The following is a 20465-nucleotide window of genomic DNA, read 5'->3' on the forward strand; positions in this document are numbered from 1 at the left end:
CCGTCCAGATTGTTTGCTACGCTCCTGCCTAAATCTGATGACCGGCTGCCGCCATTACAGCTTTTTTCATTCTGTAGCACGCCACACTTGTTTTATGGATTATAAATGAACTCGTTATCTGTAGTGCTCATTAGCTTCAGGTCCTAATTAGCCAAAATTAATATTGTTTCCTGACAAAGACATTGGCACTGGCAAATTGGCAATTGACCTCCTTGGTCAATCTGGAGAGAGGGACATAGTGACAAGGGGAGACAAAAAACAGTGGAGGTGAATAGGAGAGCTGGGCAGTGACAGCTGCTCTGGACTCATCTCTCCCTCTCTCCCTCCCTCCCTCCCTGCCTGACTCACCTTCTCTTGCAGTGTCCTGCACAAACTGTCTCCTCTCACCAAAAAGCAGCTCCTTAAGCAGACATGCTGCACTATCATTACTGTAGCTACAGAACCATGTTAGGTTTGAGTTATAATTGAACAGTCTTGGTACAACACAAGCAGCTAGGTGTTTTGGATGTTAAGTGTGTGGAAAGTCGAAGCAGAAAAGCTCAGGATTTGTCCGTAAATGGGACTTCTTACTGGAGACAAACTGCTGCACCGAGGAACAAATAGAAGAGAAGCTAAGGAGAGAGAAAAGACGACAGGCAATCTGCCTTATTTCTTCAAAAAAATAAAAATAAAAAGATCTGAGCTTCTAAGGACGCCTGTTAAATGTCAAACACCTTCTCGGCTGTGAGATAAGCGAGAGGAGTTCAATTATACTGCTCACTCTCCACTAGTGCGCAAAACCACACACATTAACACACGACTATAAACACAACACAGACCTCCACACACTTGCATGTCTTCTCAGCCTATCAATGTGCCTACAGCTAACATGCACAGATTTAAAAAGACACTTCAGTATCAAAAGACAGAAAGAGCAAACACCACATTGACAACATATGTATCTCCACTGAAAAGGCTAGTTACATCACTTGACAGTGATTGGCAACCTACCGAGAGCGTAACCTAGGTGAAAGGACGCAAGTAGAGTGTGAGATCATTCTCAGAGATCAGACAAAAGGATCAAGACACCAGTAAACAACAGCAAGCAAATCTGAACTGGTCTGTAAATGGGGGACATAGTGTGCAGTCACCCCACTTGTCAATTAATCCTATCTGGCACCAGCATGCTGGCCTTTATGAGAACAAATGTCAGCTTTCAAGACAAGGACGAGATAACCTTTCTTCATAGAATGCACAGCAGCCTCAGGTGACCAAAACTGATATTACGCTACACGCCACTAATTTAAACTGATCCAGCATGTCATCTGCACTATGATTCAAAAGGTTTGGCAAACTTCTGATATTAACCAGGTTTTGTACTTAAGTACACACAAATTTGAAAACACTTTCTGTTGTTTCCATCCCAGCAGTTGCTAATGCAAAGGAAAAAAAACAAGAATAATCAGCTTGTTTGGGCTCTGGTCTTACAAATAATCAGGAATCTACAGTAGGCTGCGAGTGTAGTGGCGGCGGCAAACAATAGGGCTGTGCAAAATATGGTATAAATATATGGTTAAAGACAGGTTCTTTCTCTCAACAGGAACTCATATTTTGAGCAATATTCAGGACATTATATGCACAGTTTTTTTTTTGCTTTGAAATCATTTCTAGTTGTCTTTGAAATCTGTAACCTTCTGATTTTCAAAGACTTTTCCTTGACATTTCCCTTTCCTCATTTTTTCCGGTTTTTTACATCTTCTCTGTAATTGCAGAAAGTGCAAAATGATCTTTTTTCTGTGCTAAAAACACTTTCTGAGGAAGTGAGACCTATGTACGAAACAGCAACAATACATTTTCAGTGAGTCAGGACACTGACTGCCGCATGCATTTACATCTTCAAAGAGGCACAGAGAAACTGGAAAAAAAACACATGCAAGCAACACACACAAACAGACAGACACACACGCACACACATCCCTCCTCCTTACTCCTACAGCTTCCCTGCAATGGAGCAGAGAAAGGTGGTCGCTGATGTGAAACATCAATTTCCAGGTTAGCTGCTCTGCGTGGCTCAGGCAGGTATCAGCCGTGACCCACCTGGGCCAGATAAGCAGCTGCAAGAAGCTGATCTGCCACCCAGCAATGCACCTCTCAGTGCTGGAGAATGGAGTAATGTGTGCTCACATACACACAGGCGCGTGCTTGTGAACACGTGAACACACACACACACACACACACACACACACACACACACACACACACACACACACACACACACACAAGTAAACAAATAGTAAAACCTGAAACAATGAATTAAACGTAGGGGAAAAATGGAAAACGGTAAAGCAAAAAGAGTGATGTTACTTTTTCATTAAATTAATGATTGTTTGAAAATCATAAATTTCTCCTAATGAGGTTGAAAATATATGTCCTTGCAGAAACACACACACATATGCAGGGTGAAGCACTGCTCAAGTAGAGGGTTCACCCTGCTGATACTTTGATCATTTGACTTGCTGGGATTAAACTGGGTTCAAACCTGAGGCATTCCACGTACCAGTCCTACATGGAAATATCCACACACAAATGTGTACAAACAAACAAACTGAACTCTGAGAAGATGCTGATGATTTGAGGTAATGAAAAAGAGGACAGGTAGAGTTACCACCAAAATACAAAAATACTGGGATCTTCCACACACACACGTACACCCACAAGCAGTGATAGTCAAGTGTCTTTGATGGTGTGTCTACATACACGTATATGCTGGACACAACATAAACACAGATATTCATTTGAGCCTTGGTTTCATTGGAAGCCTAAACAAGTGTTGTGTGTGAGAACTTTTAGGTGAGGTAATCTACCAACCTCCACCCATCACAGTGACGCCCGTCAGCACAGCGCCGTGTGTCTTGGCAGCACTGCTCAACCTGATGTCGCGCCACTTTCCCACAGACAATTTCAATTAACTTTTACAACACAGACAAATATCACACACACAGCCTGGAGCTCTTCACTACATTTCCCCATCTTTGTCTCTGTCTCTGTATTCTTACTCTGTCTGATCAACACAGGAAAACTTGAATAGAATAGACCACAGACACACGGAGAGAGAGAGAGAGTGTGTGAAGTGTCTAAGATAGCCTCTCTAAAGAAATACTAAACCAGTCTTACATAAGAGATCAGACCGTGCAGCTGAAACTGAAGCCCATGTTGAACACTGATATTTCACCTTCTCAAGGTGATGATTTAAAGGGGGACCTACAATGACTAAGCAACAAAGGCTGCTGTAGTAGTCAGTCAAATGTGAAGATGGAAGGTCATGGTCAAGTGTCCCCAGCCCAACTGTAATTCACTGTAAGTGACACGTGCACAGTAAACACTAAGTGACCATTTGTCTAACCCATGACACAGGTCAGCCTGCCATCACCTAAACTTCTTACCCCAAAACATGTGATCTACAGATCAGGTCAAAATAATATGTATTGAGCTGAGCTGAGCTGAGCTGCAATATATATAGTATAGGTAAAACTTAGGCCATCATTCCTTTGGATGGAACCAGTTTAAACTCAACCTTTATTTTGATCTCAACATTTCACCTCTAAAGCTCTGACTGTATTTTGCACAGTTATGACATTATCATGCTGACAAAATGTGTCCAGACATATAAACACCTGCCAAAGTACTCAAACCACCTCTGTGGTAGTTCCTGCTACAGTGGGTGACTTCAGGATCACATTTTGCCACAGTGACACACGCACAGACTCGCAAGGTGAAAACAATAGCAGCCCTGCTGTTGTGGCTGGCAATTAGCTCCACTTCACTGCAACATTAAAAAACGTGCCTATGTAATGCATCAGTAATAAAATCTGATAGTTGAATACATATAATAATACCCAACTGTGAAAGGACCCATAAGCATATGACAATAAAGATTTGAATTGAATAATGAAAAGTTTCACTTTTCACGGGTTTTTACAAATGTATAAATAAACACATGAAATGTAATTTTCCCATCATCGGTTGAATTGTATTTTGTTTAGAAAACTCTTCATATATGTGAAGCTGCAATAGGAACTATAGGAATTTTCTTACACCATTGCCAAATTTTGTTATAAAGACTAAACATTGAGCTAAATGTTCTTGTTAAAATAATTGTTTTGCAGTGGAGGTAGAAAAGCAAAAGTCACATATCTAGAAAGAAAACAAGATGAGAGGAACATGATTAAAACTATGTATATATTGTGGGATACTCAGAATTCGTGGAAACCCAGAAGCAATGTTGTAATGAGAGGCCAAAGTGTTGCAATTGTTTGTACGGGCCATAATAACACTAACACATCACGTGCTGGGTAAGTGCAGACAATATAGCGCAGCACAGCGTCATGATGGATGGTGTGTTTGCAGACACAGCTGAACCGTGGACCCTATTATTTCCTGGGGAAGGAAGGGGGGAGCAAGCCACCACGGGGGAGAGATAAGGGATGATTGACTAAACCAAAACAGAGGTCCCTCATGGATGGCAGCCTGCTGGCATTATTGGGGAGCCACTGTGGGAGTCAATGCAACAGCTCAATGACAGCAGAGAGCTGTCACGAGAAGTAAGAAGATCAAGTGTATCCCCTTCCAAAAACGAGGTGGTCGAGGAATCTTTACGTGGAGAAGAAAACTTCCAGTCATTAAGAATATCTCCTGGATACGTTTGGACTCATCTCCTGCTAGGATCAGGTGGTACAAACCTCAACACAGAGGAATACTTCACTTCTGCAGCTGGTAGATAGGATTTCTAAACCTGAGATACATCAGCACAGACAGAGACACAGTCACTCTCACACTCATGCACATCCGCCAACTCACACTCACAAATGGTGACAGATACAACAGCAGTAGCCAGAAATGCAGAAAGGACAAACACATTGCATTCCAATTAGGCTAAATGGGGGCTGAAAGTGGGAGCATAAACAGACCTGTGGACTGCGCTGTAACAGACATTAACAAATATCTAGAGCGCACATCCTGCAAGAAGAGACAACTCTGGATTTCAGCCAACATCCAACTGCCCCCTCCTTTTTCTCCTGACAATACCCTGATTACACTTTTATCACTGCTCATCTCTCTCTATTTCACTAAGCACTTTTTGTGCTCCAGTTTCTACTCTAGACTATCTGGTCTGTTAAAGCAAAGAACTGGAGTATTTTTGGATATCTTCAGGTCTTCTGCAATGCAATCTGCCAGGTGAGGTAATTTCAGTTTGATTTCAAATGTCAAAAAGAGGGTTCATGTTCACTCTGGATGTTTCCTAATGAGGAAAACTTTATTAAGGTGATGGATAGAAGCATGTTAGTTTTTTTTCTTTTACACCTTTATTAATAGGACAGTTGGAGAGAGGGACAGGGAATGGGGAGATGGAGAGGGGGAACGACATGCAGCAAAGGACCGCCGGGAGAATTGAACCGGGGCCAGCTGCAGTGAGGACTTCAGCCTCTGTATATGGGATGCCTGCTCAATCTATTGCCCAACCATTGCAATTCTTATTCTCCCCTCAATGTTTTGTTTGTTTTTCCTATATGTGTACATGTCAAAAAGGGGATGAATGGATAAAGACCTGTCACTGCTTTGTGAAATATTGTTTGCTTTGGTAGACAAACCAGTTCTCAAAATCAAAATGTTAATCATAATAATTATTTTTTGCCTTTCCAAAATTACAGGGAAAAAGGCTGTGTATTTCCTAACCATGCCTGAATAAATCCCCTTTTTGTGTGTTTATCCAAAAGCAGGTTTACTGAGCATGAATAAACCAGAACGAGTCTGATCTTTAGGTCACTGAGCAGAGCCACTGGAGCAAATGAGGGATAAGTGCCTACCATCACTTGCCCACTCACCTGGTGGCATGAAAACATGCACTCATAGACAAATATGGATACTGCAATGGCCTCTATTAGTCTAAGTGCGGTCATCATGATTTTGGCTACAAACTACTTCACAGTATGTTCAGTATTACATTGCTCCACATGGATGAAAAGTGTCAGAGCACAAGTATAAGAGCACAGGAGAAAGAGAAAGAAATGTATTTGTTAGAGATGTTTTAGAGGGCTCAGGTCGTAGCTCAGACTCAAACAGAGTGCAAGAGCATGAGCATTCTTGAGTCTCCTCAACAGTCCTGTGTAAATCAGCTGGTCTGTTAGAGATTTGCACCGGGAGAGTCAGATAGGAAGGGAGGCCATTCTCTCCCACCAGGTAATGGTCTGGCCAATCATTTGATCAACAGCAGAAAAAACAAAGTCGAGGGGCCTTTATCTCCTCTCAGATAAAGGCCCTTTATCTCCAGCCAAGTGTCACTAACGGGGAATCAAATATGGATTTCCCAAAAACAAACAGCTAGAGCCTAAGACCAGCATTAATGTCCTTCCTTTGGTGTTTTTACAAGGGTTTTCAATAGTGAAGGGATAAGGTTACTGGGATAATACATACATATTGTGTTCCCATATATTACTATTCAATTAGCAAAGGCATTGGAAACCCTTTACTCTGAAACTCTAAGGTAAAATACCTGAAGCTAAAGAGCAAAGGCAACCCTCATTGCTCAGGAATGAGGGTTAAAAGCGAAGTGACCTTAGACTTGGCTTAGAGACAAACTTGAAATACCTGGTATGTTCGGCCACTTGGGGGCAGCAGAAATAACATGTGGACAAGGCACTAATTTAAGATAATGGTGAACTTGTCAGCAAATAGTTGCTAATGTACACATCCAGCAATTAATTAACAATGCAAGCACAGTGTTTCTCGCTACCTGGTGAACAAGTTGGTTTTTAGTCTCCAATGTAGTCACCACCATCATATTCAATACCTAAACACTCCACTGTTAACTAAACTAGTCAGTTTTATACTGTGTCTGCCTGTTGTTTGGTGCTACTGTAGGTGGAAAGTGTACAATAGGAGCCTGGGGTTTAGTGAAAAGAGATGCTTTCTACAATTTAAAACTACACAAAGCAGGAGTGAAACAACGGTAAACTATACATCATAGATGGCAGCCCGCTGGCATTATTGGAGAGCCACTGTGGGAGTCAATGCAACAGCTCAATGACAGCAGAGAGCTGTCAAGAGAAGAAAGAAGCTCAAGTGTATCCCCTTCCAAAAATGAGGTGATGGACTCTTTACGTGGAGAAGAAAACTTCCAGTCATTAATAATATCTAGTTGTAGAAAGCACTTGTTTTCACTTTAAAAACCCCAAGCTCTCACTGTAAACTATACATTTCAGTAAAACTGAGCAAACAACAACTTTTGTTGCAAATTCTCTCTAGGTTCAACTTCAACACTACAACCAACCATGTTTACACTGTCATTGCTTTCATATTAATTTCACATGTGTTTTACTGTTCTGCAACATTTCTTAACACAATGTACTGTATTCGCATAGTCATATTTAGTCAAGGATGGCTTAAGAATATGTCTATTAAACAGACATAACATTAAGAAAAAATAATAGAAATATGAATGATATGTAATATTCCTAACAGGTAACTTTGCTTTCAGATATTATATGAGGCTTCTATTCCAGGAGGCTTATTTCAAATCAAGATAAAGGAGCTTTTAAACCAGAAGGCCATAAATCTGCAATAGCTAGCAATAGTTAAGAATGCTGCTTGTTTATGAGCACAGGCAAGCTAACACAGTCAATATACTGACTGAGTCAGAAAGCTGTGAGAGAAAGAAAGAGAGACGGTGTCCGGAGGAGGGAGTGTTGACAAGCCGTAGTTAATGTGGAGTACGCCAGGCAGCTGACAGTGGGGAATTGGCTGGGGAGAGAGTACACAAGACATTATCAACACGTTTAGGGGAAAGCTTTAATAAGTCATTCCTTGGGGCTACTTCCTGCTCCTTAATTATTATTGAATTAGGAATGCCACAGAGCTAATTAAAAGTGCAAGGTATTTACTGTGGCAGAGTGTGAGAATGTGAGTGAGAAAAGGAGATTGAGGGAAGAGACATGGACACCGAAGTAGTTCAGACAGATACTAGTACTGATACGTAGAATTTACATTGCCTGGTTTTGGGGCACAAGACTAAACAAGTTAGGGCTCTGCCTCTGGAGTGTTTCCCTGCAGGTGTTACACAAGAAAAGAAAATATATAGCAAAGAAAATAAAGTGCATTAGGGCTCTCAAATAGGCTGGAGTTGGTTTATGCTGCCTCTAAAATAGCTGAAATTGGCAGATAACAATGCTTCAAAAGTCTAATTTGTTCACTGTCTGATCGAGCGGAAAAAGAAAATGAGTGCCACTTTGTTTTCACCATCCTTTTCTATTGGGTGATCTTTTGTTTAAAGACAAACTATACAAGTATTCTCATGGATATGAATGACTCACAATCACTAAAATGGTTGATACTTTCATTCATTCAAGAAGAAGAATACGGCTACTGTAGAAACCCCTCTCCTGTTGTACTATGGGGCTTATTACTTGAAAGAATTGAATTTGAATGTACACAATAGCATATCCCATATAAACGTACATGTGTTGTATAATCTTAGTCTAATTTAAACATTTAAATTCAGACAGTGAAGCCTTATGCTCAATTGCCATACTACAAGCTCTACACAAACCTTCCCAGCAGAGTGTTGAAGTTTCTTATTTTGAACAAATGTTGTGTTCTTTCCACAAGTTAATTACTCAGTAGAGAGCTTAATCTGCCGAATCAGGGCAAAGTGGATTAGGAGATGAGAGCGTTTAATCAAAGTGTTCTTTCAGTCTAATTACACATCCCATTTCCTGACACAACACATACTGTTATCTGCCACTACATTTAAACATGGGCTCCTCTGTTTAGCTATCCTCCATAAGAGTGAATGAACCCACTGCCTGGATGTGACAAAAATGAAATGAAACCACACATATCACAATAAATGGACACATTCACTTAGTGAACACACATCCATACAAAAATGAACACAAATAGAGTAAAGATGAAATGTTCTTCTTGGAAATAAATCATTGTATCACTGCAGTGCTCAGCAGACCACTAATACAGCTTAATCACACATTATTGGGGAATAAAGATTTCACTTGGGTTTGCTCTATCAAAATGAGGGTTTTTGCCTGCATGAAAGACAATAAAAACTGAGGTCAGAGGTAAAAGGCAGCTCATGTGTTGGAGGTGTGAGTTCATGTTGTGTGAGGGCTGGTACACATGCCTCTACAGCATATATCTGTGCAGCATCTTTCAAACACCCAGTGTCGGTTCTTGAACCAAACCCCTTGCTGGTAAGATGGGGAGGCGAGTAGGTGTAGTCTCAGATCAAATATCTATGCTGTGTTTGGATATGATCCTTCATCTCTGATAAATAATCATGTGCTCCAGTCTGCCATATAGAGCTGAGGATACTGGCTCTGTGGTGATGAACTCAAGTCACTGATCTGCTGCCTAGACAAGGCCACATAGTGTGATGATGAGTGTGTGCACATACATACAGACCAGTTTGAACTTAAGAGAGTGTGCTTCACTTGTCTCCATTTGGTCTATACAGCATCAATAGGTCTATTGTGCACGTGTCAGTCAATTAATTACTACACACTTGATCTTGGTGTCACCTCACACAACCTGCTCACATGTTGTATGTTGTTACATCATCACTTGGCGTTAGCATAACAACCTCCTTAGTAACTGAATAAGACCAACCGTTAAGGCTCTGGAAACCTGATAACTCGATCACATCATGCAGTTTGGCTTCCAGTCAGTCAGACAGGCGATCGTTTTAGTTTATCTAATTTGTGATTTGAAAGAAAAAAAAATGCAATGAAGTAAAGAGGATTGTATGAAGTTTCAAATACAATTAATCTGTATCCATTGCACCCTTAAAGCCCAATTTAACAATCTTTTATTCGCTGCGCAGTCTTGGCACTGAACCTTGAGTTAGAAAATATGTATAATTAATCTGCATTTTATTCAAATCAAGAGTAAGAACAATGTCAGCACTGAAATTGCTGCTGGGCTCCACAATTAAGCCAGTCCACTAGATAAGTAGCCTTTAGTTTTTATGAGAGAAAACATGTTAATATTTTGAGTGAAAAGGATGTTATACTGGTCTGCATTCACACTCTCATTCACATATCACGTACTAGGCTGTAACAAAAATACTTGGCTGTTGTGGGAAAAAAGTTTAGATCCCCACAGCTCAAGCTCAGTTAAGACATGGTATTAGGGTTAGGTTAAGAGCAGGGTCTAGGCATTCAGTTGTGACGGTAAAGGTTAGGGTAAGGTTGCTCCCATAGCATAGTGAAACTAATCTCTCTCTCTCTCTGTATGTGTTGGCGCGCGCGCGTGTGTGTGAATTAGAGGGCTTCCTAGACGAGGACATCTGCTGAGCTAATAAACAATAATCTTGACAAATTGTCACTGTCCAATCACTCAGCCCACCCCCATGATCACAACATTGAAGAAGCAATCACAGGCCGGGCAAGGGACATGACTGACAGCTCTCTGGACCATTGGAAGATGTTGCTGGACTGAAGCCCAGCTGCCTGAGGAGAGGACACAATGATTCATGGCCAGAGGGCAACCTGGACAGAGTAGTTAGGGAAATTAGCAGCACCACCCACCAATACATACATGCCCTTCAGTGGTGAGAACACCAGCTGACTGGATGAAGAGGTGGCCCTCTGCCAGGAACTGCTTAGTAGCGCTGGACAAAGTTGCCAAACCAAGCAACTATGAGGGCAATGGTGTTTGGTGTCATAGTGATGATGATTTAATGTTTGCTCAATGGGATACTGTAACCTTTCCTGGCTCAAGTCCAAAACATACAACTATGATGATGATGATGGAGATGATGCCAAGTGCAATGGTTGACTGTGATAGTAATCATAATCAAGGCATGGTGGTGTTTGTGAGTGTTCATTATGTCCCCAATAAAATGTGATAAAAGAACACACATATGTATATCATAGGTAGACCAGCCTGCAACTGTAACCAACCAACAACTCTGAAGGTGTAGAAATACAAGGGACCACTCCTTGATTCAGACTAGGTGTGTTGACAGACTGGTGGAGAGTAAAGGTCATGTTATAAAAAAACAAACCTCACAAAAATCAATCCAAGATAAAGGATTTTAATTCCAAGCCACTGACACCTTCGGAGATGATGAAAGGCCAGACATCTCCAAATTGCCCTGTCAATCACTGCAACCACCAAAAATGAAATAAATAAAAAAATAAATAAGAGAGGGAATAATGGTTCCAGGGGGAATTGGACTCAACCATGTCTGGTGTACATACCAGAACCCCCAACCAGCCATAACAGCAGTGGAACACAACATGTAAACAAGTTTATAATAACATGGAGACATCAAATCTGGCCAAACACCAACAGCAAGGTGTGAACTATACAAGACAACCCCCTGTTTTCTCTGTGATGGCTACATATTATAGAGAATCTCTCAGACTACCAAGCTCTAGAGTTTTCCTCTCACACATGCCAAATTCACCAAACAAAAATAAGCACACACACACACACACACACACACACACACACACACACACACATCGTGATAGGGGACATCCATTGCTATCACTGTCAGCGTCTATTATGACATCTCTCTTTGTTTGTTTTTTTCTCCTCGGTTTATATTCAAGAGATACAGAGGACAGAACATTTCTGTGCAAGGAACAAGCTGACAAAGCCATCCACAAACATAGCTTTACTGTACTTTGCTTAGACAATGTAGACACATCAAATGCAAGGCTGACACCCCACAGAGACTCACCAATGGGCATGTCTTCATAGATGAGAAGGTAGGTTGAGAAGAAGTAGTTTAGGAAACGTGGTGGCTGGTTGGAGCCTGTAGTGAAGAGACAAAGAACATTATTTACATTAAATAATAATTTAATATGTTGCTCTTGATATCAAAAGGGTCTTTTGCATTTATTTTGCACAGGAAGAAATTAATTAGGCAATCCATTTCAGCAACAACAGTTTATTTGAAATAGGCCTACAGTAGAGCTGTGTAATTGAGCAATATTTGTGAAATGATCTTGGTAAATGTAGGTTAAAAAAAAATCAAACACTTAATACTGAAAAGAAAATAGCATCAAATTGGGGCATCTCATTACAGTGCATCCTTGTTTTACTGTTCAATAAATCCAGTCTGTTTTCACACCGATTCCCAAATGATACATTGCCCCTCCCTCCACATGGCCATTGTAGCAAATTCAGTGGATGACAACGAAGTGGTTGTAGCAAATATATTCACTGCACGTCATAAGAGAGGCTATGTGTGGATAAAAAAGGGAATCTGTGACATGATTGGAAGCTTTCAAAGGCTGAAATTTCAGTATTATGAGAGGTTTCTATTTATTTCTGGTCCTCCACTCCTGCCCCACAATACGCATAGATTTATCTTTCTCTCAAATACCTCTATCAGGGATATATACCTGACTAGACTGAACTGCACAGCAGCTGTACAGGTAAAGCTGTGCAGGATATATCATTCGTTTTAGTAACTCTAGGTAGCATTGGTTTTGTTAATGAAGTCAACTATTTAATTCTGCAACGTCTGAATGTTATACAGTACATGTACTGTAATGTAAAATGGATCAAGGACTACGTCTTTGTCTTCACAAACAGGGCAAATCCAGGGTTAAGAGGTAGCTGATTGTATTACATCCAAAGAGCAGAACAAAGTCCACACTAATGATCTCAAATATTAAGACATCAATGAGAGCAGTAAGATTGTTGGTCCAAGAGCCTACTCAGTATACATGCATCTGAGCAGCAGTGGTAATGTTGAGACTACCCTCCCTCAGGTTAAATGTCTGTCCCCTGCTGTGTGCTTTTTACCTGTCAGGCTTGTAAACCGATGTCTTTAAGTGTTCTTCTGTCAGCTTCTCTTTTTTTTTTGCATGTTTTCATTTGTTCATTGCCTGCATTGTACGTGTATTAACTGGGCCTTCAGTGTGTCGTCAATCACTCAGCAGGAAAAAAAATGCTTTGCAGCAACATGAAATACTGTAAGCAGGGAACATCAATTACACACCGTGTTATACTGTTGTCACTTTTGGTGATTATTTTCATGCTTTAATATAAAATGTTTACATGGTCTGTGTGTAGGTAGAGTCATTTGTGCAATCCAAGGTCCATGAAAACCATTCAGCATCACAATCAATTTTTAACACTTATGGATAGGAAATATTCTGACAATGAATGGTTAGGTTTTCTCTTTTTGTGTGTGATAACAAGGGATGAAAACAACTCGGTGAGTCCTTATTACCCGTTTATTCATACTGACACAACAATACAACAGCAGACCTTTAAAGGACCTGTTAAAGGGTTAATGGTGGTCTGTGCTTGGGCGGGGTCTGTGGTGTCAGAAGGCAGTGTGATACAAGCTGTTTTGTTGAGAAGATCAGGGAACAAAGCTGATGGTCTTTGATCAGCTGAGCTGGGCAGCAGACCACAGAGATAGTGAAGCGAGAGAAGGGGAGGCCAGTCCGTTTGAAGTGAGAGTGCTTGATGGAGTGAATTGGTGCTTTGAAAGTGGGAGCTTTTCATTCGGTCATGTGCCCGTCTGTGCAGAAGAGATGCTCATCTCTGATTTGCCAGCATCACTCTTGGTGGGTGCCAGGGACATGGAGCGAGCTTCTTGGGATGGTGGGTGATGATGAGGAGGGTTAACAAGCTCCCGTCCATACCTGTGGCTTAATTACTGCAAGGCACTGCATCAGGGTTGCGTAGCGGAATGCAGATAGATTACAGCTACAAAATAATCAGAGCAATGATCATCAATCCAATTTGCTGGATCAAGGAGGTAATGCTCAAGAGAAGCACAGGGTCAATGTGCTAATGAGTTGCATAGAGTAAGTGTGTGTGTGTGCGGGGGTGGGGGCGGGCGGCTTTGAGGAGAGAGCAAAAAAGAAGTGATAATATAGAAAGCAAACACAAAGTGAGAGGCAAGAGGCTGAGGCACTCCAGAGACATCAGGAAAAGCTTGATAAACTCATTGTGCTTGATGGAAAGAGGTTGTGGCATTCACTTAATAACTCTCCCTGCTGCTCCAGAGTTGTGTGTGATTGGAGGTGTCTCCTGCCCGTCACTGTGAGACAGTTACTGTGATTTTCCACAACAACGAAGCACTCTCTCTAAACCTCTACGAGACACATAACCAGCACGGAGGCAAAGGTTTTTAAGTAGTTTTTAGACTGAACAATAATGTTAAGACATTATGCAAAACAGACAGAGGGGGAGCAGAGAGAGGAGAGTAAGAGTAAAGGAATGGCAGAGATGGAAAAGAAATAGACCATGTAAGGGCCTGAAAAGAAAAGGAGTGCAGTGTCAAGAAAAGGTAAGGGAATACATGATGTGTAGAAGGTATAGAGAAAATCTTTTCAGGCAGTTAATAATGAAGTGAACTGAGAAGGAAGCAGGAGATAGATACTGTAAAATTCTGCCATCAAATCTTACTGTACACCGGAGGGTATTCATATTTTACCAAGTCACTGATAAGGACATTAATAAAACCATTTATTTCGATTCTTATATTCCTATTCTTGTATTTGACTAACAAAGGTAGATTTATGCAAAAATGCTGATGCCACAGTGATAATCTTAAATCGTAATTCCTTCATTCAGGAATGTTTAACATACTACCTTTTAGTTATTCAGCTACACTGTTGCACACAAGTAGCTGCTGTGTAAAATCACATTTCCCTGTAGGCTATTTCTCCACTATGAGGTATGGATTAAATTGAAATGTATCGATAGTTACAGACATTTATGGTCATTGTGTAAATCATCTAGCGTAAACTTTCCACTCACAAAATAAAAGTCTAGTCTTTGTGGCTTAATACATATATTTTCTTTATATTCAGGACTTAAAGACTCACCTTCACAGAAAGAATGGAGAAAGAGGAAGGGAAGGAGGAGCTTGGCAAATGTCATCCTGCCACCCACACTCCACGACATCACCTGCACCTGCATCAAACACATACAAAAGCAGAATACAGTAAGTGATTTGGTTTGCTAATTATCCGCTTTTTCACTCTCTCCACATAACATCTAAAGACATTTCAGCAGCTTTATATTTGGTGGTTATTGTGTATCTGAGCACGAGATGTGGTTTTTATAATTAAGGGACAGAAAAAAGATTTGCAAAACACCATGCTTCAAGCAAGTGTGTGTCTGCTTGCGGGGTGTGGTGTTGATGAGAGCAAATTCACAGCAACAGCTCATTTACAGTACTCACTGTTTAAAACCCATAATCACGACATTGCACCGTTAATTATCTGATAAAAAAGGAACGCTGTCTTTTGCAAAAAGGAAACGTATAAATAACATTTTAAAGTTGGGTATAGTGCGACGTCACTGTTCCAACTGTAAGGTCAAAACTAATCAAAAAATGGCACTTAACATGTGGAGAGCATAATGAAAATGTTCATGATGTCCTCATTCACAGGTGTTTGTTTACTGTCAATGTTACTGGTAGGGAAAGCAGCAAAAACACTAATTAACTGTAAAAATCTCTCCCTCCCTTTCGTCGGCCCTCCTTCCCCCTCCTTCTCATTTGTTCCCTCTCTTTACTGTCATCACTTGTCCCAGCAAGGTCTCACTGGCCAGCAAACTCGTTCAGTGACAATTTAATTTTAAAGGGTTATCTTTTCAAATCCCTCTACTCTGCAAGGACCACTGTTCTCCAGCTCATGGTAAACTGGTGCAGAGACAGGTCTGCTCGTCCTTGAGGTATCTGATGGCAAAAAGTAAAAAATACTATGGAACCAGCGTGATAAGCAATAAAATACAATGTGCAAGCTGCTTTGCGTCGTTACTTGCTGTCTTGTTGCTGTGGTGCTATTGGAGATACACAATGTGTGGTGGATTCAATTCAGACAAAGCAGCTAAAATGTACAGGTGAGTGAGAAAGAAATGCAAGGTGAAGAATAGGCTGTCATTGGTGATTGTATGTGTGTGTATATATATACACACATGTCTCAGACAGAATATATGTGTGAGTTTTACATTAGCTGTGCATGGGTGTCTGTTTGAATGGGCACATTTGTTTTCATTTGGATTCTTGTTTCCTCAGCATTATTGCATTTCACTTTCTGTAACAATGCGCCCTGCGTGGCCTGCAACTCTTTTTTTTACTCTATTTCCTCCTCATCTCTTTGCCCCCTTCTTTTCTTATACACACACATTCATCTCTCTTGCCTAGAAGACCCTGTCTCCCCCCTCATCCCCTGTCTTCCTTTCTTGACCTGTGAAATACAACTATTTAAGTAGTGTCAGGTTTTTTGAAAAGCTGGACCCAAGATGCAGACCATGACAGTGAAGACTGGTAAAGTGAATGACGAAAAAGATTTATTTACTCACAAAAACACTAATGCACGAACTACGTAGGGAAAGTAAAGCGAGGACACAGCGCATAGACAACAGGACTTATGCTGACGAATCAACAAAGGACAATGGGAAAACACTGAGGTTAAATACACGAGGGAACGAGAAACAGATGGTGCAATCAACACAGGTGAGACACATCAGGTAATCACAAGAGAGAGAACACAGAAAGACAAGACAAGGAACTTCAAAATAAAACAGGAAGACCAGAGACGAACTATGACAAGAGGGTATGTTGACTCAGTGGGAAGCTCAGAAAGCTCAGCTGGCTAAAGAGATGAAACATTTCCACAACTTGGCCTTTCCTGGACAAACATTCACTTCCTTTTCTCTAATATCATTTCTGGTGATCTGTATCATAAACACAACTGAGGTAGCAGGACCTAGACACCCTGGAGCACTTATCCAAGCACTGACATACACAGTTTATCAAACCAAACAACTACAACACAGCTGTAAGACCTAAGGGCAAAATCTCAGTGTTTCCTGTATCTCTCTTAGAAGCTTGGATAGGCTTGATCAGTCTGGATGAGGACAATCAATAAAACCCATCCACATTGAAAGGGTTTTTTTGTGTGTGTTTTCTTCCTGTTTTTAATGCCCTTTGTTGATAAAAAAAAAAAAAAAAAAAGTTGTCTTTTCTGTACCATTTCAACATACCATATTTAACTCATTGTGCTTTAAAAAAAGATGGAAGTAGACAAGATTGTCTTGGTAAAAACAGCCAACAACTAATGATGTGTTTTTGAAAAAAAGAAAATCACCATTGTGAAATATCTGCTATATATTCGACCATTCTGTCATAAACTATAAACTGTTTTTATGTATGTAACAACATCTATTGCACGTCTGCCCGTCCTGGGTGAGGGATCCCTCCTCTGTTGCTCACCCTGAGGTTTCTCCAATTTTTCCCTGTTAAAAGGGTTTTCCATGGAGTTTTTCCTCAGTCGATGTGAGGGTCTGAGGGCAGAGGATGTTGTTGTGATGATATGTAAAGCCCTTTGAGACAAACTGTTTGTAAAAACGGGCTATACAAATAAAAGTGCCTTGCCTTGCCTGCCTTGTCTTGCCTTGCCTAGTTTTAGTTCGCCGTTCTAGTATGTAGGAATAGCTCAACACACATGCACACACACACACAGCCCTTCCTCTTCACTAGCCCTTCCTCCAAATGCTAAAGGACATTTCTGAGATGATGAATGAGTGAATATGAGTGATGGATACTGGTTCAGACAGACATGTTGGGTTTGAGGCAGTCATGGAAAATACAGGCAGTTCTACTGCAGCAGCATCCGGCTCCCTGCAGGACACCAGAACATTCAATCATGAGCATTCTCACAAAGAAAGCCCCCCCACAAAGTTACAGATGCACTGTACTGTACTGTAACTAGAGCACTAGGTGGTCACACTGACCTACCTATCTTTGGTCTTGTCTGTATGGACAGTGCATATTACTCTTCTGCTTTTGCTTACACATAAGCAACACAAACAGTTGCTCTAAGCTAGTGACAAACATAAAATATTGTTCATAATTTATGTTGGGAAATACCGTGTGCATTTTGCAACAATGACTTATTGTTTGCACTCAACATTCGGAAACTGCACTGTATATACTGTAATTTCATGTGCAACTGGCTGATTTATTGCATTTCTTTATTTTGATGATATTTTAATGTACACATCACATAGTTCATTTTAAAACTGCTGACCAGTTATTTGTTTGGGGAGGAGCATATGCATTTTTATATCTTCAGGGTCAGTTTACCCATACAGTAGATATGGTAAATTACAAAAAGTTACATACAATCATTTTTCATCTTACCCCTGGCATTTTGCCATGCAAATACATTTACTTTTACCCTGGTTTTGATATACCCACTCCGGTTTTCTGCCGCTGTGATAGGAGATTAACTTGAATTTGTCTAAATAGCATTAAAAGTACAAGTTTGGAGAACTCACACAGAAACATGTCTTTCCACAAAGACACATAGGCAAAATCACTGGCAGCAGATTTCATTGGAAATCATTTTGTATTGCAATCTGTCTACAATATACCCATTGGTTATCTAAAATATAAAAAGGACATTGTTTCTATAATGTACAGGTTTCTTAATGTCATTTTTCAGTATATTAAAGTCCCACTCCCGCGACCCTTTTCGGTCATTTTAAAACCAGCTCATTAGCAATGCACCTCTGGAGGGTGGGCGGAGACTGCGCTGCTCTGCACCCGCCCAGCCACCTCCTCGCACCCCACCCCCCACTTGCTGACAGCTGGACATTGTACAATTACAGATTCAGCGCGTTTAACGTTAAACTCCACACTGGGATTCAATCCCAGACTGGAACATAGTCCTTGCTCACGGTGCAAGCTGCTCTACCAGGTGAGCTATACCTGTTATACCTTGACACCGAGCTGTCCAGCGTTTCACCTCTGAGCCAGATGCAGAGCGGGGCGGGAGCTTGTAGCACTAGTGCCCTCCCCTGGAGCTGTGACACGTCAGCTCCAGTCTCCCTGAAACTGCCAGTTTGCGTCTGCCATTGGTTCACAGCAATTTGAAGGCAGAAAAACTCAGAAATGCAATTTTGCACTTCCTTTTCTGCTGATATGTCCTCTAACACAAGAAAAATGCCACAGGAACATGTGAAAAGCACGAAAAACACGATTTTCATGGGAGTGGGTCTTTAAGCAGATGTATGTCATCTTTGTGTATCACTGCTGTGGGTACTAAAGGCTAAGTGGAAGAAAATGCTTTTGGTGACTTTGTGAAATGACCCTCTGAATATCTGATATGCCAATTTGTTCTTACTCAGTAGACCATATTCCTAAATTCACTATTGTTATGTTTCAGCACCACTGAAAATAAAATGATTGAAAACACTACGGTAATTAGTTTCCATTAAGATTTCTACTCAGGATATACAGATTTATAACACTGCAATCATTTTAGTAACAATGTGGTAAAGGGAGAGTGGTTATGTGGGAGGTGGCAATCAAACCCTGCTGAGTACCCAAGGAACAATAGACACAGTCTTAGCTTCTAAATTATACAAAATTAAAACTAAACTATACTTAAACAGCAACAAATTTACTTGAATATTTAACCAAACAATGGTAAATGCAGATGGAGTTAAAATGAACATTAAATGTGTTGTTCCATACCAGGCCATTTAGCAATTTTGAAAACTAATGTAAAAACATTTGGTTTAGTTAATACATTCAGTGGATTGTCCCTGAAATTGAAGCATATGATAAACGAATATAAAAAGTGCAAATGCATGATCTAGCGTTATTTTGCTAAGTACCAGACTGCCAGTAGAAGAGCATGAAATGTTCCAATCGATAAGTTATGGGATGTGGGGAGTAGGAAGTTCTCAGTGCAAGCAGAGTCCTGCTTCGGCACTGTCCCACTCCATCGGCTACACTGTCACCATCTATCAATCCCTCACTTTCTTCACCCCCTCTTTCACTGTCACTGCTCATCTTCTGATTACCCCCCCCCCCCCCCCCCCCCACACACACACACACACACCACAACATCTTGTACCAGCCTCAGCATTCTCCCCAAGCTTGTCTTTTTCTGTCTGTTTTTCTTTGTTTTTCACTCTTTTTAGTCATCTCTCACTTTCTCTTCCCTGTTCTTAGTCTTATCTACATTGGCTCATGTCTCTTCCTTTTTTTTTTATTTACCACGCAGCTTGGCTTGTCCAATTATATATGTTTTCTGTAGTCATTTCAAACTGTTTTTCTTTGGGCTAAGCTTTGGCAGATAATTATGTCTCCTGTGCCCTGATGTAAAATGTTGTGGTGGAAAATTCCTATGATGGGTATTCTCCTTGTAATAAGTGGTAACATAGTCTTTGAAGTAGTTGTAGTAAGACCATGTAGCAATCCTGTTAACTCCATTAGTAGAGACATTTGTGAACTGACCATAATAAACCTGGGGACAGAGCAAGGACACTAGGATGACCCATGGACAACCTTGTTTACTAACTGATCTAGGTTGTAAATTCCTATAGGGAAACCAACAACTGGGGTAGCCATTTGTTGAGTAACACATCTGTTGATTGTTTTATTGGCTAGAAGTGCTTGTAGTAATGTCTAACCAGAG

At 40.8% G+C, this 20465-nt stretch overlaps 1 protein-coding gene across 1 annotated transcript in view; it reads right to left on the reverse strand.

Moving 5' to 3' along the window:
• Positions 1 to 14931, reverse strand: part of cdh23 (cadherin-related 23) — a gene marked incomplete at both ends in the record, with an annotated part of 141460 nt that extends 126529 nt beyond the window's left edge. The window contains 2 exons of the mRNA XM_083987632.1: positions 11738 to 11812; positions 14853 to 14931. Coding sequence (XP_083843758.1) covers positions 11738 to 11812; positions 14853 to 14931 — 154 coding nt within the window. The remainder of the gene's footprint in view (positions 1 to 11737; positions 11813 to 14852) is intronic.
• Between the last annotated feature and the right edge of the window lie 5534 nt (positions 14932 to 20465).

This window comes from Trachurus trachurus, assembly GCF_905171665.1.
Source record: "Trachurus trachurus genome assembly, chromosome: 15".
NCBI lineage: Eukaryota > Metazoa > Chordata > Actinopteri > Carangiformes > Carangidae > Trachurus > Trachurus trachurus.